This window comes from Alosa alosa, chromosome 6 (genome assembly GCF_017589495.1).
Source record: "Alosa alosa isolate M-15738 ecotype Scorff River chromosome 6, AALO_Geno_1.1, whole genome shotgun sequence".
NCBI lineage: Eukaryota > Metazoa > Chordata > Actinopteri > Clupeiformes > Clupeidae > Alosa > Alosa alosa.
The window spans coordinates 26648885-26673573 of record NC_063194.1 but is presented as its reverse complement, the minus strand read 5'-3'; the positions used below and the strand labels follow the sequence as shown (position 1 = coordinate 26673573).

The 24689-nt window shown below is 39.8% G+C and overlaps 1 protein-coding gene across 2 annotated transcripts; it reads right to left on the bottom strand.

Annotated features, from left to right (window-relative positions):
- Positions 1–505: 505 nt before the first annotated feature.
- On the bottom strand, positions 506–24397 carry srl (sarcalumenin). 2 transcript variants are annotated; one of them, XM_048246831.1, is made up of 7 exons: positions 24313–24397; positions 15634–15732; positions 15310–15405; positions 7725–7760; positions 4801–4917; positions 2340–2573; positions 506–2020 (listed from the first exon to the last, which is right to left on the bottom strand). In XM_048246831.1, the coding sequence occupies exons 1-7, from the start codon at positions 24368–24370 to the stop codon at positions 1206–1208; spliced, it is 1455 nt and encodes a 484-aa protein (XP_048102788.1). In that variant the 5' UTR covers positions 24371–24397; the 3' UTR covers positions 506–1205. The 2 variants fall into 2 exon arrangements, with proteins under 2 accessions (XP_048102788.1, XP_048102789.1); XM_048246832.1 differs by lacking the exon at positions 7725–7760.
- Between the last annotated feature and the right edge of the window lie 292 nt (positions 24398–24689).

Sequence of the window (24689 nt, the reverse complement as noted above, 5' to 3'; positions counted from 1 at the left end):
TTTAGTATTTTTCACTGGGCAGTTTGATAAACTGTAATAGACCTCTGAAGCTCGCATACAAAAAAGCGGCCATCTTTGAGATCCAGTATCTTGTGATTTTTCCTATGGGAAAATAACATGGGGTTTTTAAATTATTGCACCTGTTAAACTCTCGCAGGGACTAAGAAGTATGAAATGCAGACATTTTGCTCAACACACTTTTGTCCTCTGCCTTCGAGTGGCTCCTGTGATCTACGATATGTTAAGACGGCAAACTTAGATTTTTGCTACCCCAGAGCTAACTTGCAATGCAACATGCCATAGGTAATTACGTAGCTTCAATTAACACCCTGATCTCCTTATATGGGCAAAGATGGCAGCTTTGGTTCTTTTTTGTAGGCGAACTTCAGAGGTCTATGTCCTTTGGCAGCATTTAATAGGTAATGTTTTATGGACCTACCCAGAGACAGGACACCTGATGGAAAGGCAATGACACAACTGCCTTTTGTTATCAATGAGACACTGATTGTTCTAGGGGTTTTAATTTGACAAACATCAACAGCAGCTCTAGACATGCCCAGCCTGACCATGATCATTCACTTTTATTACTTAAAAAAAAAACACAGACAATTTCTCTGCCATGTTCATAAATTCGGAAAAACATTAAGGAGTATAGAAGTTAGAGTTAGGCTGTAATCCTGACTTGCAAAAGAACAGCATTTGAAATATTTTTAGAATAACAATTGGTTCACCCAACAGTTTTCCCCCACTAAAAATACTGAATAGAAAAGTTACACATTGCTGCAACTCTTTTCAACTTTCATTTTTATTCACATCAATATATATTTACCCTTTCTTGCAATATTTTTCTTTTCTCATGTGAATATATATATATATATATATATATATATATATATATATTATTTTTTTTTTTCAATCAAATTGTAGACAGTTCATAACAGTAGTGTCTAGGAGAGGAGAGTGAGTTGTATGTAACTAATCTCAGGTATCCAATGTCAATCCTTCGCCTGTGTTTAATGAAACCCAACACTGAATTCCACTCCATCCAGGATAGAAATGCACAGAACTGAATGACTTTCTCCCCTTTCTGGTAACATTCCGAAGAAAGCCACAAGACTGACAGTGCTTGCTGACATCAGTACTCAATGGCTCCTCCTCATTTTTCATTCCCTTTCACATCCATTCTTCTCATTCTGTCTCTTCCCTCAGTTTCTTCTGTAGCGGTTTTTCGGCTTTTCCCCACACCCTGTGGCCTCGCAGGAAGGAGGGAATATGGGGTTTTTGCCAGAGGTGATGCTGCTTAGGAGGCCCGGAAGGTCACCTGTGATGGCCCTCTCAATCTTTTCCAGCAGGCAGCCACCCATGTAGGAACATTGCGCTGTGAGTGGCTTGAAACTAGTCACTGGGTTGATGCCAAAGAAATCACGGTAGGCATCGCGGTTGGGCAAATCAAACTTGCTAACATTTGTTTTGGCCAGGATGGACTTAAAGATATAGAATTTGTCAGGGTCATCTACAATCTCTTTGAAAACAAGTTCAGGATCACTGAAAAAGCTCATCTTGTCTTTGAAGGTCTGGACATAGCGGTCTACTAGCAGGCCATGAATGCGCACACGGATACCATGCTGACGGATGAAGGCTATCTTGTTTTCTAGACGGTTCTCAATCACCTGGTTAAGGTCCTCCAGGAGAGATATCTCCTCACGCTTGAACAGTTCTCTACTTGTGTCAGGGGCATAGTCATAAGGCCAGAAAGAGCTGACGTAGACACGTGGTGGTTCAGTTACATTGATAAGGGGGGCTAAGCTCCAGAACAGGGCACCATAGACACGCATAAGGTCCTGGGTAGCCAAGTTGTCAGCTTTGTTAAGGATGATGCGTATTTGGGATTCACGCCCCTTCAGTTGGCGGAAGAGCATTTCCAGCTCCAGACCCACATCCAGCTTAGTTGGGTCAAATACCACGAAGATCAAGTCAGCACGGTCAATGAACCACTGGCACACATCATTGAAGGGGTAGCCTGTGGAGAGGTGAGACAAGGCAATAACATTACACACCAGTCAAATGATATGATATAATATATACAACAGTAAATTTGATGTTTCTAACTTCTATATCATAGGAATAAATACTGTATTGCATAGTTCTAGAAAATACTACTGTTGTGATTCCTGTCCTGACCAAGGCCCACTTTTAGGTGTAATTCTAAAATGTTTTACTCATGTCAACAGGAAAACATTAAGATTAAACATATTTCTTGGAATCTTATGTATTCCTGCTCATGTGTTGAGCTTTTCTTTGGGTCTGATTTTAAGGAAAATATTCTGCAATACAATCACCTCTCTCCTGCTGCTTGCGGTTTTCAATAATGCCAGGTGTGTCGACAAAGGTGACCCTCTCAAGTAGCTTGTGGGGCATCTCAATACCAATAAGCTTCTCCAGGAAGTTCTGTCCAAACTTCTCCAGGGGTGAGAAAGAGCGTGAACTGTCAGCAGCCATAACAATGCCCTCAACAGAGCGTATCTTCTCTCCATGCATTATCACTGTAAATTCTGAGGTAGTGGGTTCAGCACCTAAGATATAATACAAAGACAGAAAAAATACAAGATAAAGGAATGTATCATGCATCAGCACAAACTCTGATAAAACATTTGGGTTAGGTGCCTTGCTCAAGGGCACTTCAGCCGCTGCTACTGCTCGGGGTTCGAACAGGCAACCCTCCGGTTACAAGTCCGAAGTGCTAACCAGTAGGCCACGGCTGCCCCCTGAGTTCTTGGGCCCAGTAGGCCCATTCAGTAATCCATCCCTGGACATACTGTAGACCTGTGGTATGACTCCATTTGTCTCCAAAATGTATATTTTAAAATAAACTACAATCTTTGTTCACCTCTTTATTACACATAATGCAATGGCTCTTTGACTAATTACTTACTTTTTTTTAAACTAAGGCTTACACTCATAGGTTTGGACCTGTAGCCTGTAAGATTTGTATTTGTTTTTGATTTTATTGTGCTGGCGGCTAATCACATTTCTCAGAGGCCGATAAACAGGTTAATTTCTGACATTATTACTAACATATGAATACATTATTTATGTTGTAAGACATGTGAAAGAAATTAATGACACATGCACGCACAAATACATCCTTTAAACTAAAAGGGCACAACGTTTCACTTTCGCTATCATTGCAAGAATAGGCTACAGTATGTTTGATATACTTCAAAGTTCCCTTTGAGTCTGACCGGCTCCAAAAATTAATGGGGTTTCCTTAGCCTGTGCTACACCTTTCCAACAAGTTTTTGTGAGAATTGTACCGGTAGCTTTTTGCGATATTGTTGACAAGCCTACCGCACACCGCAGTAGGCCTAGGTGCAGATGGAAGCTTTTGATAGCGCATGCCACTAACAAAAAAAATGCAAAACCACCAGGACAAACCCCGCAGGGGTGTACTCTCTGGCTACTAATTTGTGCGTTATTTACATTTGATTACATTTCAGATGGCGGTGCTTGTTGGTTTCCTGTAGTAACAGTGTTTCTTTCTTTCTTTCTTTCTTTTTCTTTCTCCGTATATATTGGGGGTGACATTTTGGTCATATCAGCCCTGCCAGGAGTTCTTTTTCCACTGCAGCAGGATATCAACGTTAATAACACATTAATAGTGTTACAAGGTTGTGTCACCTAGTTTTGAAGCTGCAGATTTGATTAGCCTAGCTTAAATTGTTTCATTGCAGCAACATGATAAATGAAGACACTAGCAGTAGCCTACCATCTCTTCTAGTTATCCCTCACTGCAGGCTGGTCACAGGGGAAGTGTCACAATGATGCCAGATACAGCCAGCCTATTCAGTGAATGAACTAGCCATGGTCACTTCTTTGAGATGACCTAGCAGTCTCTGGAAATGCAATTAAACCATGTCAGACTAGCTGGCTTACATGTTGAGACCCTGCAGATGGTGTTACTACAGTGTGGAGCTGAAGTTCAAAGTGTAAATATGCTTCAGATGCATTGGCATAACAACCACAATTTGCATAGAAATGCATTGCAATGAATGAACTAGCCATGGTCACTACTTTTAGATGACCTGGCAATCTCTGGAAATGCATTTAAACCATGACTAGTGTTAAGACCCTGGAGATGTTATCACTACAGTGTGGAGTCAAAATTCTAATTGCAAATATGCTAATATGTTTTAGATTGCAACATATCAACATATAAAAGTGATTTTGCAGAAATGCATTGTAAATGAAGTTAGCAGTTAGCACTAGCCTTCAAAACTGGTGACACGACCTTGGGGCAATGATAATTATAAAGTTATCAATCTATGTTTAAATGTTGATATCCTCCAATGCAGTGGAAACAGAACAGTTAAATGGGCTGATTAGGTGACCACTCCTCCTGTTACGCTCTGATGTTAGAGCGAGATGGCCTTTGCTAAATAGGTCGATGTAAAGCAATGTGCTGATTGGCTCTTCAAAAAGGGTGTAAAAACGGACCGAAATGCATAGTTGGAACTTGAGCCTTGAATCTTATATACTATAGCGTCACACAGAAAAGTAAGAAAGGGATTAAATTGGCATGCATTTGCAAATTATATTGACATGAACAAAACTTTTTCACACTTTTATTTCTACATCTATAAAACTTATTTACACATGGGTAAGTCTGTGCACATTTTATTTTCACATATGCACAATATTTCTTTATTACACACATTATTTAGAACATCTTTCCACTAGCTCAAAAGATTAATGGACTTGATTTAACTCCATACTAGTGGAAAACAAGGAAGAGAGTAGTACCTGTATAGAGCTGGTAAGGAAGGTCCTGTAGGCCCAGCAGGTAGTTGATCATAGAGGATTTGCCTACACTCCATGGACCCAGAAACAGCACCATGGGTTTGGAAGTGATTTCTCCATCTGTGGAAATAGGACATAAACTAAGTAATTATTATGTATCTGTCACTCTTGTAAATACAAATGCACAATGTTGGACTACTGAATGAGTCCTCTTCTGAAAAGCGTAACGTTTATTACTGTACAGTGCTTTGTCATCTATGTGTTCCTTCAAACCAATTATGCGACAAGCTTTACATCCACATTATGTCTGTACATTTTCTTAGATGATGCCAGGTAGGAAGACAATTATCAAAGTATAGGTGTCATTCACTGAGATGTAATCATTAAAATAAATATATACTGACATGAAAGAACTACATTTTACTTAACAAATTGCACCACCTTGCACTGATTTTTTCATAAAGCACATAACACAAGGCAACTCATAGCAACCACATATAGGCACAAGTACAGACACACTCAAACAAACACCAGGCATAGCTCAAATAATGGCAAAGGATTAGTAGCAGAGAAACAAGTTATAGATTATCTTCTCTTGTGATACATCTTTAAAGATAGGTCTGGCAAAGACAAACTCTGAAGAATGTCCCCCATATGTGTGCCAGAGCATCTCACACATGAACATTAATTTAAAGTAATGTGGAATTTTCTTGAAACGGCCATCATTTCTTCAACATTTAGGTTTTACTTTTAGTGTTTGAGGCCATGTAGAATCATGTTGTGCCATTAAATCAATGTTGTACTGAGAGTAGTATACTGTAGTTCGCTTTATAAAGGGCTAGAAGAAGAAGATGTCAAGTTATTTATTCCTGTAGTTGGCAAAACCAGCACAGATCTAACCACGGAGTAGATGCAAGTATGTTTTGCTAACTGTTCATAAATCAATATTTGCTGTCCCTTTGCACTAATGTATGTCATCATATTTTTTCTCTATTCTCATCACACACCACACACACATACACAGTAATAAAACAACACAACAAAAAACAACATAAACATAGTCACACACATACTGTACACCCTGCACATTTATTTGAACCCTGGTGAAGTTTTCATGATAAACACTTCTGAGTGTATAGTTTTGAGGAAAAGAGAAACGTTTCAGGGCTGTAATAAACTGCTGGAGTCTGACTTTATATATACTATAAATACTATACATACTTTATAAAGCCTCTCTTTGCCAATAAAACAGTTAGTCTTCTCCTATGACATTCCATAACGTTGGAGAATACAAAGCAAGGAATTTCAGAGCAAGGGATTTCAGAGCACTCTTTACATAATTTCTCCAGATCATACAGATTCCATGGTCCTTTGATATTGTCCTATAGCTCACCCCCCTGGATGTCTATGGAGTTCAGAACAGGGGACTGAGATGGCCATGCAAAAACCTGATTTTGTGTTCAATAAACCATTTTTGTGTTGATCTGGACCTATGTATTGCCTCAATGATCTCTTAGCAGAGACAGGAAGATTTCTATTTAAAATGCTCAGTTATTTCATGGAGTTCATGATACCATGCACCCCAGCAAGGTTCCCAGGACCTTTGAAAAAACAACAACCCCACAACATCACAGCCTCTCCACCCTACTTATCGGTAGGCATGGAGTTCTTTTCAGTATAGTCATTCTTCTATGTACGTCCGACCCACTTCAGTGTTCCCCTTGGGGATCAATAAAGTATCTATCTATCTATCTATCTATCTATCTATTTGTTGCCAAAAAGCTCCATTTCATCTTACCATAAAGCACAATAGCATTTAGCATAATAGCATTTAGCAACCCCAGCCACTTACATTTGTAATTAAATGACAAAAAAGTTTTTTTACTAACGCACTTTTAAAATAACATTTCAGCATAAAGGTCACTTGCGGAGTTTTTTGGAGACCTGGTAACCCCAAGATGCTTCTTTTCTCTGGTACTCTCCAATAGATTTTTAGCCTCTCTTACCATCCTCCTCACTGTGCATGGGTGCATAGGCCAGTTGATTGGAACTTCTTAAGTATTGTTTTTACTGTACATATTGGCATTTCCGGGCAAAAATAATTGGCAAAGATTGACATTCCATGATTTACAGAGGTCAGCACATGTTCCCTTTAATTGAATTGTGTATTCTTCTGTTTTTCCTAAGTTGAAGAATGAGTAGAGCATTTGAAGGGAAAATGGTGCCAGGGGAGCCAAAATTATAGGGGTGCCAATTATTGTAATTGTGGCATTATGATTTTGTTAAATGAGGTATTTTTGCATCCCTTCAAGTTTCCTTGCCAAAAGAGGTTTTTCATACCTCTTTTACTCAACTTTACAGGTGCCAATAAATGTACAAGGTAGTGTATACAAAGTTCCTCAGCAAAGGAATCATGTTTTTTAATCATTGAATAAACACATGGATATGTGTTTGCTTTGTGTCTTCTCTTCTTATATTTGAATATAGTATTTAAACCATTTGCTAGCAGTAAACTAAACCAAAATGATGCACAAGTACAGGATAAGTGCTATATTGTGATTTTTGTTGTCACATATTTAAAGGATGAGAATGACACTAGGATAAAAGCGACTCCCAAATCAGACCAAAAGAACATCGAAAGGCTACATTTTCCCGAAATATTGATAGCGGTGTGTGAGATGGATAGTTGGAAGATGTTTTGGAAGGGTAGGAGGGTCCACAGACTCAGTGGGCAATGCCATGCAGTTGGCGCAGACCTTGGTGACAGATAGTGATTATTTTCCTTCACTTTTAACTTTCCTGTGCTTGATACAGAGGAGTGGACAGCATGGAAAGGTCCCAGGACGGTCACGTCCAATCAAATATTTTGAAAGGAAATAAATACTATCTGAAGCCAGGTTTGCATGCAATAGCCCTTTTATACCCACCTGTGCACGAGTCCCCTAGTGTTCGTCCGGGGTAGGCTGTTAGGGTTGGAGGGGAGATGTGAGGGAAGCAGATGAGGAGGATAACACGGAGAGAGTCAGATAACAAAGAAAGAGAATGATGATAGAATTAGAAGAATGAAAGGAAGAAAGATGAAAGAAAGAAAGAATGAAAGAACAGTTCTGTAAAGGACAAGAGGGTTGTCAGGAATTTGAATTATGAGATTGGAGTGTAGGAAAGCAGAGGATGAAGTAATGTGTCTTTCATGACCACCCATCTTATGATCATGCCATAATGCTACCAAACTCCCCTTCAAAAGTCAGAAATGCCAACAAATGTTGTAGATACTGAAAACTGCCTAATTTAAACAAATTGCTTAGTGAAATTATTTTATGAATATAGCTGAATGCTTACAAGATTTAAATAATCACAATGTTGTGAAGTAGTGTGTTTCAGTTGGATATATTTGATATAAGGGTTTTTTTATTCATAGAAGGGTAAAAGGGCCAGCCACAGGCCTGTGTATCAAGGTCAATTATCAGTTCTTCTTAAGCACTAGCACACACACACACACACACACACACACACACACACACACAAACACAAACACAAACACACAGACAACATTACCAATAAGCAGAATAAGGGCAGGACATTTGAGAAATACTAAGGTTATGACTAATTCTTATGGCATGACACACATACTGTATACCTGCATACATACATATACATACACAAATCCATATGTATACCTATACTTATATGGTTCTTAAAAACTGTGCCCCACTCTGCCTCTATAAAGAAAGACTCGCCTCCGCCTGCATCCTAAACACACAAACAGATATGTCCTTTGCCGATGGCTCCTCTGTCACAATCATGTCATTCTGCCTCACAAGAGATGATGTGGATGGTCACATTCATAAACCTTTGTCCAACTATAAGTAATGCACATGAGTAAAAAAGTAGTATAATAAATAAAGGGGCATTCGTTTAGGGCTTGATGCCTACCTAAACTTTTGGTGGGAGTGTGCAGGTTTGGGGCTGCGCATTGCAGTTTGCCAGCCTCCTTTTCAGATATTCTACCTACGAAATGATTTAGCCAGACCATCACATTCCTGTGCCAGGGAAAAGGTGAAGTAATACTCAAAGCACTGGCTATGAAAATCTACTCTGCATGCAGGTCCTCAAAACTGACAAACTGAAAGGGTTGTACAGCAGATATTTTATTGTGCCAAAAAAGGATGGAGATCTCAGACCTCAGGTCTCTGAAGGATCTTTAATTTAAAATTAGGTATTTTATCTGCACTATACAGAGCAACAATTGCTGGTTGCAATTCAATGATTCAATTTAATTGTTCAATTCAATGAGCCTGATTCAACTGTGCACTCTGTGTTTCTCCCAATAATTATCATGCCGTCTTGAAATATAAATCAACTTAGATGATGAGGGGATAAAAAAAAATCGCCATGTTTTGTTTGGTAGTGAAGAATCATGCTGTGTCCATAATGCAATGTAAAAAAGACATTGTGTTTCACTGTATGATGTGCATGAGAACATGCCAGAATACAAATCAAGATCATAATCTCATTAAATTGCATCTTGTTCAACTACTATTTAGAAACAAAAACAGTGAAAAGAATGTAATGAAATCGTTGGACAGCATTCAAGAGAAGAAATAGTGCTTGAATAGGTCACCCATATTAAAGTAGGCAATATCAGCTATAGAGAACATTCACAAAATGTGTGGAAGCAACGTTAACCCCTCTTCATCAGATGGGCATTTTTGAATTTTAATGTAGACAGTAGGAATGTTCATCGAGAACTCAGCAGCGTTACTAGAGCACCTCACAGTGTTCGCCTGCGTTACTAGAGCACCTCACAGTGTTCACCAACTCAGAGGTTACGTTAGACTTTTTTTGACTATTCTGCAATATTATATGTCTATAATATTGCAGAATACCCGAAATACAGAAAATCTACCGGACATATGTTTTTAAATAGCCATATAATTGCCTATACATTTAAACGGCAATTATTCACAAACTATATATTTCATCAATGCAGTTTATTATGCACAGTCAGCACCAGTAGTTTGTTTTGGATCAGCTTTGCACAAGCAGCGGAGTAGGCTACTTTCATTCTATGAAGTCGCACACTCTGTGTGCTGCGCAAACATTGCAAACTGACATAGACTGTAGCCAACATAATGCTACACACTAGCCTAGAAATCTAGATGCACCCTAGCGGCAGCAAATGTAATTTGCTGCCCGGGCTAGTCTAGCAACTCTCCATTGCAACGGTTGCAGCTTGAATTCCCTGCTACTTGAAAACAAAGAAGATGGATGTTGCTGTTGGTGAACAGCATGACACGAGTTAAGCTTTTTTTGTTAAGTGTGACACGAGTTAAGCTTTTTTTTCTAATTTTGTTGGATGACAAACTTAGACGGTTATTCTGATATTTTGGTAGCATGAATAGGGTCCCTACGGACAAACCGAAGTATTGTAAACTTTGAAAGTGTACAGAGATGTTATAACAAGGCCTGTTTCTGAAGGCAGCGCATTGCCTTACTTCATGTTCCAGTAGCATGAAATCAGTAGGCACGTTCAACTTCTTCCAGCGTTCTGCAGATCTGGCTGAACGTGATGCATGTTTGTATTGTAAGATTCAGCCAGATCTGCACAGTGCCCCAAGAAGTGGAGTGAGCCCACTGATTTGATGCCACCGGAACATAAAGTAAGGCAGTGCGCTGCCTTCAGAAATGTCCTTGTGATAACCTCTCTGTACACAAGTTTACAATACTTTGTTTTGTCGTTAGAGACTCTATCGACGCTACCACCAAAGTGTGAAGCTATTTTGAGCCTTCTCAGTGGTTTGAAAATAGACCTCTGAAGTTTGCCTACAAAAAGGAACCAAAGCTGCCATCTTTGCCCATATAAGGAGATCTGGGTGTTGCTACCTACCTATGGCAAGTTGCATTGTAAGTTAGCTCTGGGGTAGCAAAGATCAAAGTGTGCCGTCTTTACGTACCAAAGATCACAGTATCCACTCAAAGGCAGAGGACAAACCTGTGTAAAGCAAAACGTCTGCATTTCCGATTTCTTCGACCCGCGAGAGTTTAACAGGTGCGATAATTCAAAATCCTCATGTTACTTTCCCATTAAAAAAATCTCAAGATACCGGATCTCCTTATTTGGGCAAAGATGGAAGCTTTTTTGTAGGCGAACTTCAGAGGTCTATAGCAAATTATTTTGACGTGGCTCCATGCCCGCTGCTACAGGCTATAAACCATTGCTAATGCAAAAACAACGGTCTAGCTCAAAACTCCTCAGATTAACGTCAATAAATAGATAGGTTGTTTTACATCCAGATAACTCCGGTTGTTCAAATCTCTGGATTTTAACTCCGGGTCTTTCCTTTAAGGTAATTAAATCTTACATTGCTGTGGACGAACCTCGCTGGTCTAACATTAGCATGCTATCTACGATCTGTGAACTCTCTCTCACTTCCAATCTAATCTTATGATGACCATCCACAGCAAGGTGAATGGTTTCTCAGTGAATTTTGTTCCATTGTCTCCCAATAGCTGTCATTCATGTAATGTCACTTGGACATTAACAACGATTAGCTAACTATGCTATCTATTTAAAAGGCTTAAGTTGTCCGAGCTTGTGCTATTGGTCTGGTACTAAACTGCTATTGGCTTATTTGTGTTCGATGGGCGAGCCTAGGAATTGGTCAATTGCGGAAGTCGGGAGAATTTCCAGTGGATCAGATGTTTTGCGGTCAGGCATACGTGAGCTTTTTAAAACAGGAATGATATTGCTATCACTTGCTAACATAACATAAACTGGCTGACAGACACCTCACAAATAACCTCAGACTAGCAACTCTCCGTTGGCTTGTGTGCTGGAAAAATTTAACTTCTATCAGGCCAATCAAATCATGTATAGAGACGTTAGGCGGGCTTAACATAATGATTAATGGCAGAGTTGCAACGGTTTGGCTTGAATTCCCTGCTACTTGAAAACAAAGAAGATGGATGTTGCTGTTGGCGAAAAGCGTGACACGAGTTAAGCTTTTTTTTAGTTGGCAAAAGTTTGAACTAGCCAACTTGCTCAGGTGGGAAAACGCATGGGACTCATAACGCTGTCCTATTGCGTGCAGAGGGAATTTGAAAGACAACCGATTACCCCCCCCCCCTCGGACTGAGCACTGCCAACAGTGCCCAGTGAGTGCCCAGACCTTACATTTTAATGTGGGTCTGGCTCGTCAGGCTAGGTCATTGGATTTTACTGTCTATTTCTCAATACTTTTTACAAAATCTAAGCAAACAAAAGGCCAAACAAATAAGATTAATATTTCAGCACGGCAGTCTATGACGCAGACACTGGCAACGAAGAACTTCGAAAGGTTCACACCTGCATCGAGGCAACAGCGTAGCGTAGTCAGTGTGGAGTCGACACAGAAGCATAAATGAGCCTTAAGATGCTCTTAAAGGAGAATTCCGGTGTGATTTTGACCTAAAGTGTGTTGAAACATGATACCGAGTGTGAACGTATGTCTCATAGCTCACCTCGGCTTGTCCCCTGCACTCAGAAATCTGGCGCTAGTTAGCCAATGCTACCAACAGGTATGATAAGGGATCAGATTCCAAAAATAATTCCGTGGAAATGCATGGATTCCAGTTGCTGCTACTGGAAGAAACTGAATCCATGCATTTCCACTGAATTATTTTTGGAATCTGATCCCTTTATCATACCTGTTCGTTCAGACTAAAATTAAACCGCGACTTTATCGTGACTAAATTCAAGATGGCGTCGAGTGGTAAAATTCCTTAAGGTACTGTCTGTATAAATCGCCTTGTAAATAAACTACCAGTGCTTTTTCAAAGTTATTCTTAGTTGTAATTTCCCTGTATGTTCTGCTGGTGACCTCAATGAGAAGTAGCCTACTTGTTACGACGCTCTAGCCATTAACGAATACTCTGGATCACTCGTAGATCTATGAGTGTTTTCACAACGTTCTTAAGCAACGATGGTTTTGGGAAACAGTCAGCAAATCTCAAAATGTTCCTAAAAGGGACTTTACGACCTACTTAAGCTTACGATGCTTTCGGGAAATCGGGCCCATGTCAGGACGAATGAAACAGCATGAGGGTCGAATGAAACAGGCCTACAGTTTCACCCAAATTTTGTTCGCCACATTTGACCACAGTCAGCTTAATTTTTGAATCATACTTCTTTCTCTTTGCCGCCATAGTGGTAGGCTATCGAAAGAAGCCCATTTAGAAAAAAGAAGGTTTGTAAACTTTTGTATGTGAACGATGTAGGAGATAGCATAGGCCTAGTCCATATAAAAAAATCCAACAAATTTGGAAATCTGGCTTTTAGTGCCGCAGTCTTTATTAATGCATCTAATCAGAACTTTAACGTGCGCAATCTGCACCAGGCTGTGTTGATGATGTTTCACGATTGATGATGTTTCTTCGACAGATGTAAAACTTAACCATGATACTTTGAAGGCCTACTAAATGGTTTGGGCAACTGTAGCAAGATAACACGGTAGCCAGATACCATGATAAGCCGTGTTAACTTGCTACAATCATAATACCATATAGTAGCTGACTTGTTTTAATAGTAGGCCTAGTAAAGTAAATTTCACTGCACGCCGTCAGTTAGTTTAATTTAGTAGGCCTAGTGGTTCGATACCCACATGGAGTTAATATTAGGGTATTTAGGTATTAGTGGGCCGCGGCTGAAGTGCCCTTGAGCAAGGCACCTAACCCCTCACTGCTCCCCGAGCGCTGCCGTTGAAGCAGGCAGCTCACTGCGCCGGGATTAGTGTGTGCTTCACCTCACTGTGTGTTCACTGTGTGCTGTTTGTGTTTCACTAATTCACCGATTGGGTTAAATGCAGAGACCAAATTTCCCTCACAGGATCAAAAAAGTATATATACTTATATACTTACTTATGGCCCCGTAGCAGCCGTTTTTGTAAAAATAGGCTAACAATGATGTCATGACCACACAACTTTCTGTCGCGCAGTAGGCTAGAGAAATTACCATACATTTAGGAGAAGTTCGCAGGCAATCGTGGGTGGACGTGGAGGCGAACAATCAAGGGAGAAGCCCAAAGAGTGTCCATGAAAGCATCAGAACACAATATTTTAGCAACGTTTTGATGGATTGGCAGTAGCCTACTTCGGCACGTTCTGACAACAGATGCCTTACTTTATGGTAGGAGGGGCATTTACAAAGGCAATGTAGTGAGTAGTGTGTGGACAGGTACGCAGAGATGTCTCCACCTCACTGCACTGGAACTGCTTACAGTGTTTTTCACTTCTGAGTGGCTCGCACATTCAAGCGAGGATGGATAACATGGCCATGGTGACTTCAACCATCAAGGGGGGCTGCACTCAGTCCATATGTGTTATCTGGCTTGGAGACTGTTGTGTGCTCAAAGCACACTTGCTTTTGTTACAGATGGGTCATCTGCCTGATAGAATTGGAGCGCTGATCTATCTCTCCAGGGGGCGCCCATTGCTGGTCCATGAATGGCTCACACTCCTCCAAATGATACTGGACAGAGTGCAGCAGGAGGGGCTCTCAATGATTTCCTTGGGCCAAGCACAGGGGATGATATGGCATCTGACTCCTGAGCAGTGGCAGCAGACAGTCTAGCCCCTAAACAGGAGCGTTTGTTGAGTGATAGTCTATCACTCCATGTCATGTGATGGAGACTATTCAGAGTGCAAGAGTGCCAACGACCTGGCCACTCTACTCTTTGAAGTGGAAAGTATTCACTAACTGGTACGCTTTGCAATCAAGACCCACCTACATGCTACATTGAGTCTATCTTGATGTTGCAATACTCATTTTAGAAAGGACACTGCATCTATGCTGAAAGTATACCTGGTGGCTTCAAATACCTAGAGGGGATCACCCTGAAATTACTGTTGTTGAAAATGGCTAACCTCAATTTACTTGGTGATTCAAGGTGATTCAACTCCTTTGTCCAGCCCACTTGTGTGCACTTTGTAGTTTTGGCATTGTGAGCACACCAGAGATACACTTATCCCATAATGTCTTGTGTTCGCCTTCGAGAAAACTGAGGATACATTCTTACACACTGGCTCAACCTTCATTCTAACCTATTTTATAATTTGGTGGTTCCATTACGGATTTGCACAGTATAGTAAAGGTTCCAGCATTCCCATTCCAACTTAACCTTACTTTGTGAAACAATAGTGTGAACAAGACTGAGGGCTGGTAAATAGATTATCAGTTCAGAAAAAAAAACATGCTCAACTATGACACTATAGCTATAGCTAGCAACTTTGAATCCTATAGACCATATTTAATTTCCTAAAATAGCCTATGTATGTGTGCTCCTGTGAGGATATTTATTTGTTAGGCATGGTGCATGATTGTGCTGAATCATTTAGAAATTCTGCAGCAATCAATTGGCATGAATGAACATGGATGGGGATGGGGTTGGAGGGAACCATTCAGCACTAAAGATAAACCAAATTGCACGTGCATTTCACCCAATCAGATCATAGTGTACGACCAGGCAACTCCCCTACCTGAGATTTCATGTTGTCTTAATTCATTGTACTTGTAGGCTTGCTCCATTGGCTTTATGGAGGAGTGATAGATCTTCCTCAGTTTCTGCAGAGCAGCTGAGAGAAGTAGGCAAAGAGGGTAAGAGGTCAATTTCTGATTTACATGAGTACAATGAGATTTATATATGTGTGTGTGTGTGTGTGTGTGTGTGTGTGTGTGTGTGTGTGTGTGTGTGTGTGTGTGTGTGTGTGGTGTGTGTGTGTGTTGCAAATTGCTGTTGCTGCAAATTGGTCAATGAGCATGGGTATGTATAAGTTGTAAGTGAGTGTAAGTGAATAGCCTACCTGCATAATCTCCAGAGTTTTCCTCAGAGGCCAGTCTCAGAGTCTCTTCAATGTGGGAGCGATCCCTCAGAATAGACGAGAGGACGTCCTCTTCTTCCTCTACAGAAAAGTTAACATGTCTGATAAACAATATATCTTTCTACTTCGGATATGAATAGGGGTCATAAACATATATGTCTACATATGTGTATATTCTGCTATTACAACTAAATATAATTACAATATATATATATCTCACCTCTGCTAAAGTTGACTAAAAACCGGTATAAAAAATAATCTGTTGGTGATTTATTGTAATCTCACAATGGAAAAAAATAGGAAAAATCCAACCTTGAAGGAAAGCAAATTTATTTTGAGAAAAAGGAAAAATAAATATTTTTAACAAAAACACGTCACTCACAATTATTGGCACCCCTGCTTGTAATACCTTATGAAGCCTCCCTTTGCCAATAAAACAGCTTGTAATATCCTATCCTTGTAATTTATCCTATGCCACCCCAAAAGGTTGGAGAATACAAAGCAAGGGATTTAAGACTGTTCGTCTTTACAAAATCTCCCCAGATCGTCTAGATTCCTAGGTCCACACTTGTGCATTCTCCTCTTTGACTCACCACACTGTTTTCAGTGAGGTCACTTTTGAAGATTTGGTAACACTTTACTTGACAGTATCCACTTAAGAGTGACATGACACTGTCATGAACATATGACACTGTCATGATTTATGAACTCTAACCCTAATCCTAACCTCTAATCCTAAACCTAATTCTAACCCTAACCCTAACAAAACCCTATGACAAAAAATGAATGTCACTTAATAACAGAAGCGTTATGTCATAAACGTTTATGACTTGTTTATGACACATTCATGACAGTGTCATGTCACTCTTATGTCGTAAAGTGTAACCGAAGATTTTTTGGAGGACTTGGTGACATCAAGATGATACCTTTGTCTGTAACTCCCCAACAGTGGTTCTTATGTAATTTTACATACATTAACTTAATATAATTATGTAATCTTACCATCCTCCATATTGTACATGGAGGCAAGATAACTATGGGTCTTTGTCTAAGCATGTTTGTTACATTTCCAGTTGATTAGAACCTGTTAATCATTGTTTTAACTGTAAATATAGGCGTTTTCAACATTCCCTGACTTACAAATACCAACACAATTTCTTTTTATTTAAATTTAGTGTATTCTCTTGTCTTTCCAATGTTGATAAATGACTAGGGGATTTAGCCTCTGTGTCACTTTATTTTCATACCTTAGTGAAAAAGAACTACTTCTTTAAGTTCACAGACACTCTGATTAACTTAAATAAGTTGAAATTAGATAGGGAAATGCTTTTGTTTGATTTTGTATATAAGATTTTTCTAGGGGTGCCAATAATTGTGAGCGTGTTATTTCGTTAAAAATATTTATTTCTTTATGAGATTTTCCTTTTTCTCAGAATAAATGTGCTTCCTTTAAGGGTGGATGTTCCCCTCATTGTCTTCATTGTGAGAGTACAATAAATCACCAAAAGAATATTTTTTTATACCTGTTTTTAGTCAACTTTACCAAAGGTGTAAATCTGGAGGGTACTGTATATATATCACATGCGCACACACACACACACATACAGTACACACACACACACACACACACACACACACACACACACACACACACACACACACACACACACACACACACAGAGACACACTCCTATATTGCTGTTAAGGAATAGGAGTACAGTAAAGCCTCATCTTGTTCCTAGCCAGCACGTGTTTGCTTACCCTTTGTGACTGTATATTTAGCTCTGATGCTATGTCTAGCTAAGTTTAACAGCCCTGCTCCAATCCCCCAGACTGGCTGTAATCATCTACTCTTGGCATACATGAAGGTAAAGGGAACTCAGCTTGTTGGATACTGAGGTATATATCTGAGCCACTATTCATTACATTTCCCAACACTGAGAACAACAGTGTTGATGTACACACTTCATATGATCTTTTTAAAGACACACAGAGAGAAAAGGATGAGGGTTTACAAATGAGCTGAAAATATTTGACCTTAAGGCAGTGCTTACTGGTTCCTGCCCTGATTAATTTTATTTTAGTCATCTCCTATAAATAGGTAACCAAAGGGGGCTTCTGAAGATGCCATGGTTTTACAACACTGAGAATTGTATGAGTGTAGGGGGACTCCCCAGTTTCATAACAACCCTTGCAGAATCTCTACCCTCACCCACAACTATCACCAACACCCCCAAGCCTTAAGCCATCTAAATTTAGTCACTGATGAAGCTTATTGAGCTGCTCGGACTGTCCTTGTAGGCCAAAGAACAGGCATTACTTTAGGACCACCACAGAGATATAGAGCTCAGGTTGCACCATAGGGCTGGCCCTTCATCTAAAATTAGGCACAGCTGGGTGATTGCAATGGCTCACACTTTCAGACTAAGTGGACTACACAGCTCTTGTGGCACCGCAAAATCCATTGTGGCCTTTGTGCACTAGTGTTGTGTATTTGCCAACTATAGTGCATTCAGAGAGTATTCTGTCACCTTTTCCACATTTCTTTATGCTGCAGCAGCCTTAAGCTGAAATCCTTTCATTTAAGTCTTCCTTCATTAATCTACTCTTAATACCCCAAAATCACAAAGTGAAACACAATTTTAGCAATATCAGCAAATGTATTGAAAAGGAAAAAACTGAAATATCACTTCAGACTCTTTACTTAGTCCTGAGTGCACTATAGTTGTGTGATGTCTGGCTTAATGGAAAATATATATTACAGACATCAAACTTTACAGATATGATTTGGGCAATTCTTTGGCTAAGGCATGACACACTGTGCTGGTGACTACATACACTCAGAAAGCTAACTCTTAATAGCAAGACAAGGCATAGTTTGCTGTCTTCTACTACTTAATAAAATGTAGGTGCATACAGAATGCACATCAAATCAGAAACACTGAACTTTAGTGAGTAGTTGGATAATGATTGTGCCACAACAAACATTTATCACAAACAAATGCACTTCAGTCTTCTATCTGACCATTCACAAAGCAGTATTTGTTGTAAAAAAGCAAGGACAAGGCCTTGAAGAAGTCAGGGAAGAAGGGGAAGTTAGTGTGTAATATAGGATGCACCTTTTGGTGCTCTGAAGTCTTAAATGCTCAAATCAAGATGTAATTAAATAGATACATGGTGGCACTACTTCACTGTAGAGACATACCGGTAGGCTATATTAGCTCTGCCTTCTAGAAAGGAGGGGAAAGAATAAAGGCCACTCCATTTGCCAGCACCCTGGAATGCAATGCAACACCCTCACCCCAGCTCACCCATACCTCAACTTCCCTTCCCCCACCTCCCACTGTTAACTGGGGTGGGAGAGCCTGGTGACCTCTGTCTGTTGAGGGGAAATCTACCTAAGAGCATTGCACAGTTGGTGTTTCCGGGTGGAAGAATATATAGAGGTTTCTGAATGTGCACATTGGAGACTGTCAATATCTTCTCCAGAAGGTACACCTTACTGTACCTCATTGTACAGCATTACAGCAAGGTTATTAAGATTTTGATTTATGCACCACTTCTAATGAGCGCTATCTCAAAAGTGCTAACAAGCCTAAATCTCTTAATTATTGTCCTGTGTAAGTTATTTGTCTGATTATTTGTATGATATGTTTCTGTAAACAAAGATTAGATTCTTTGTTTACAGAAACACATGAAATAGAAAAATGCTTTTAAGTTTTCATTTCTGTTTAGGTTTGAACTCTGTGGCAGTTAACTCCACTCTGCACTCCTTGGGATCCAGTAACACAGTGTACTGTTTGTAGTATTATAGGCTGTTTTGTGGGAAACTTTTTGTTTAGTTTTTTACAGTCTCATGGTAATAATCTGCAGCATGATTACTGATATCATTGTAGGCAACCGCTGGCTACTGCTAGTTGATCCAAGGGTCCACTAGCAGTGGACAGCAGTCAGTTACAGATAATGAATGAATCAGTTGCATCAAATGGAACAACGTCTGAAGAAAAAATGTAGGTAACACTAAAATTGAGAATCTAAAAATGTTTGAGGGTGATCAATTCACATTATGATGATCTGAAACCAACAAAATCCTCCCAAGTCTACCTCAAGGTACATATATATTGCACCCTCCAACACATCCATTACTGACAGTTGAAAGACATCATATTATTTTGGATGAATACCCAGTGGAGCATGATATAAAAGCTCTAACATGGCCAAATACTGGAACTGTCTATCTAAAAATGTATGCACTAACTGCTTCAGACTACTTGCTTGCTATCACACCTTCAATCACTTGAATTTGTTTCTCTATTTTGGATTGCACCTGGTGTTGTCAGTCAACTTGGTACCCTGAAATGAGAGATCATAGTAGGCCTATCTATTCTTTGGCATGCACAAGATTCAAAACAGGAATGGCCTGACAAAGCCAGGAGAACTAAACATTTTTTATCAGGAAAGCTGCCTAGAGTAACTTAAACAAAAAAGAGAATTGTCTCTCACATTGTAAGAATCCTGTTTCTTGAATTTCCCCTGGGGATCAATAAAGTATCTTGAATTTCCCCTGGGCATCAATAAAGTATCTATCTATCTATCTATCTGTATTCATTTACCCTAAACGTTACACATGAAATGACAGTAGACTTTAGGGGAAAGATCTTCATATGCACTAAAGACCGGGCAATGTAATTACTTCTGTGATTTTATAATTTCATTTAACAACTGGTAGGCTATTATTATACTATAGCTTGACTGACTTGCATAACCTTGCCTACTTGTTTCACTTTAAAGACTCATTGTCACCGTTAAAAACTCTCACCTTACTCTGAATCATCTGCAATGGTCTGACTCTTTACTCAGTCCTGAGTGCACTATAGCTGTGTGATTACCCATGCAGGTAGGGATATTAAAATTGCATTGCAATAGTTTAGACAGTTGAGCATCATCCATATAATAGTGGTAGAGGAACCCATGGACGCCTAAGGAAGTGATATAAATTACAGGTAAAGAACAGGTCCCTAAGGTACACCAGAGGAAATGTCATGAGATATTGACACTTCTCCCTGACAATACATGCTGAATGAATGTCCCTTGAGGTACAAACTTAGTGATGTACCCAAAATTCGTCTTCAAACACTGTAGGAAGGAGGATGTCATGGTCTATTGTGTCAGAGGCTGTTGATAAGTCTAAAAAATCAAAACTGAACAGAGATGTTTGCTTCTCTTAATGCTTCACAGATAATAAAGAAGTTTCAGTTGAATGAGCGGTGTACCCAAACTGCTTGTCTAGCAACTTCTTTTGAGTCAGATAGTCATAAACTTCCTTGAAGACAACTTTTTCAAGAATCTCTGACAAAAAAAGGAAGAAGGGAGATGTCTATAATGTCCATAATTCTTCATATCATCTGGATTTATGCCATGTTCTCCCAGCAAAGTTCCTATTATACTTTTTTTAGTATTATTAATTATTAGTAAGTCAATTAATAATATTAATTATTAGTAAGTCTAGGGCGACAGGGTTTTGAACTGTAAGTATGTAGGTCTTGTGGATAGAGTAAGCAAGATGTAAGTTATCCAGACAAGATTCAGTTCTCTCAGACTTTATTATTTCAGTGTAAAGCAAAAAGTGTCAGTAGCATTACTAAAATCACCAAGGATAAAAATATGTTCTTTGTGGGGAACCTTAGTCTGAGAGGGGAATGGACAAAGGGCATAAGCACTGCTATGGCCGATAGGCCCGGATGAGGTCTGCATGTAATGGATTGAGTGAGTGTTGAATACACATCTACTTGAGGGATGGCAAGGCTGTACACAATCCCAAACTTTAAAATGTGATGCATGTGTATTTGGGCTTAACAGCACAAAACAGGCAAAAGGCCTAAGGTAACGTGATAATGTAAAATCTTGCTAGGACAGTATGGAAGGATGGGAGTTCATGCTTTGTTTTACGGTATCCCATTGCATTCCAACCTACCATCAACTCGTTAAATGACTGGAAGCTTTGTGGATTTAAATATTGTCATAATGTGCTGTCTCTGCTATTGCTGCTTTTGATCAGTCAAATTTAAAATCTCCCAGTGGTGGGTTGGACATAAGTAGGCATCAAAACGCCCACCCAGCTTCCCCCATTCGCCTTGATGCTTTTACACTCATGACGGAGCGAAATGTTTCGACTCTGTGACTACCCTCCTTGTTGGTAAAATTGGTGGGCCACGTCGACCCCCTCCCCACCCCACCTGTTCTGCTTGGGGCATTCCACAATAAAGGCCATATCGCAGCAAATCCGGCAGCGTAAAAAGGCCATACATCTAGGAGTTACAGTACTACTATATAGTCAATACTAGTACGGATAGGAGTGCTTACATATTAAGTACAAAGTATGGTAGGATAAGTGGTAGAAGAGGAGGTAGAGGAGAAAAGAGGGGGAAGTGGAGAGGAAGGAGGTAGAGGAGGGAAGAGTGTGGTAAGTGTGTATTAGTTGTGTGAGGTTGTCAGAAGCGCTAGGATAGGAGGATTTCTTGGAAGAGTTGTGTCTTTAAGACTTTTTTAAAGATAGACAGTGACACCCCTGCTCTCATGGGACTTGGCATATTGTTCCACCATTGGGAGGGGGGGGGCACAGATGAAAAAATATATAATAAATAGAACTTCATTTATTTGATTAATATCTGTTTTAGCTGTTTAAGTGAGTTAGCTGACTGGAATCAGATCCGTGTCCAGAGCGGATAACCCTAAACCAACCCCCACACAGATTATTCAGTTACTTAGACAAATCAATTTTGAAAGCTAGCTGTATTAAGCCATCTGTCATGTATTGTAATGCTGTGTGATATAGAATTTGATTTCCAAGAATGTGATGGGTCTTGTCATTCATTGATTATTACTTTATTTTCACCCATCATATCAGGCTCAGGCAATGTTCTTCTGGAACTCAATACATAATTGCAAACGTGTTTAACATCATAATTATAATACCCTCTCTCTCACACACAGACACATGTCTGCTCGGGTCATTCTTGCATTCCCACCACTAAATCATGGTCAGTGTCTAGTTACCACTAGCTCAATTGAGTTTACAACATGAACAATCAAGCCTCTCGTTTACAATATGTTAACAGTTGCACATAAACCAGTTGCCTGTATTCCATGTGTGTCTTTCACTAAAGTTACAATTCTTGTGTTTGTGTCTGAACTGACATGAAATTCCATTTTTTACCCACATGTTTTGTTGGCTTTGTGACATTATACATCAAGTTTAATCTTATCTTTAACATACCCTAAAACTGGTTCAGTTTAAATTATGTTTTTTGTTACTATGGCAATCTGTCTATGTCTATCATTACTGAGAACAGAGCAGAAGTTGAGAGCTAAATTGACAACTCTACATAGCAGTGTCACAGCACCCAGCAGAATGTTGTGTAGGCTGGAGTTGTAGCCCCGCAGGAGATAATGCATGGCCCTATAAGGCCAGCAATGGGGAATGGAGACCAATTGTGACAGTGCAGAGAGACAGCAGCTGTGGTGTGTGACTAAGGGGTGGGGTGTGGGGCACAGAGAGGAAGGGGATCTATAGAAGTTTGGTGTTTGGTTACATGACGCCTTCTAATCTTAGGCACCTGATGGCCACCTGGGCCAACATGGAAAAGGCTGTACAAGGACAAACAAGGGTAAAACCATCATTTGCTGTACTATGCTGGTCAGTAACTAACAGTAGAGTGAGCTTAAATGCCAGGGCTCAGGGTTCTTTGATATGCGTAGCTATGACATGAGTGAATAGTAAACATACATACTCAACAAACAAGAAGGTATAATATTAATAATGACTACAATAATGAACACACTATCATTGATCAGGTAACTACAAAAGATGCAGTGGGAGATGAGATGAGAGAAAGTGAGAGGGATTAAGAAGGAAAGAAAGCAAAGAACACAGGTACACAGTCCCTCTCTTCTCTATGAGCCATGAGTTTCCATCAGCTGGTGCCATGCTTCAGAACAGCTGACACACTGTCACAGCCAAAAGTACACACATCCATACAAGCCAGTGGATAACTCTATTGCTTGGTGTGAATGAAAATATGACCACGTATTGACAAACAATACAGGAAGTTCTGAATGTACTCCTTTGAAACATATGCCAGGAGAAAACAAAAAGATAAGTATGAGATACTGTCATGCCCCGAGAGTTGTCTTATTTTAAACTCATTTTTAAATAGACATGTCTGGAACTATGAAAGAAGACTCTATATCCTGCGCTGGATAGTATGACAGTTTAAAACAGTGTGTCACCACAGCCAGACATACAAACTTACAGCTGTCAGTCAAAATGTCACTATACATACAGGATTTAGGCGCTGTTACAGACATAAAAATTAAGAGCATGTTTTCCATTCAGCAGTCAGTAGGCTACTTCCAGAGTTTTCCACAGCATGTTGCAGCATGAACATATGATACGTTGACCTTAACAGTGATCTCCCTGTTTAGCTGTTTGTATGTCTTCGTTTTTTCCCCCAATGTATTTCTAAAGGCATATATCAAATATTTCAGCTGATAGCAAGCACACATGGTGATAATGTTTTATACATTTACAATGCTGTCTACTTCCCCATCCCTGGCCCAAACAAGAGCATCAAAAAAAACTAGAAGAAAGCAGGATTTTACCTGCTGTGATGAGGAGCAGCAGAGAGAGCATGCAGCAGATGGAGACTGTGGGCTTCATGGTGGCTGCCAGGAGAATGCTCAAAGCATTTTGCTCTTTATATACTGTTGGAAAAGGTGAGAGGTATCAACAAGAAGGGGGCGGGGCTGAGCTGCAAGTAGGCGGGCAAGGTCTGTCACAAGGGCGTGTGCCTCTTTATATTGATATTTGTCAACGAATATCAAAGTGGATATCTGAGTAAGTAGTGGAGGAAGTATTGAACGGGTCAAACATTTTTTCAGTAAGTATATTACCAATGAGGCTATTCACATGGAATTTGCACCAGATATTAGTATTAACTCAGGAAATCCACTAGCCTGGCGGGCCATCCTATATCATT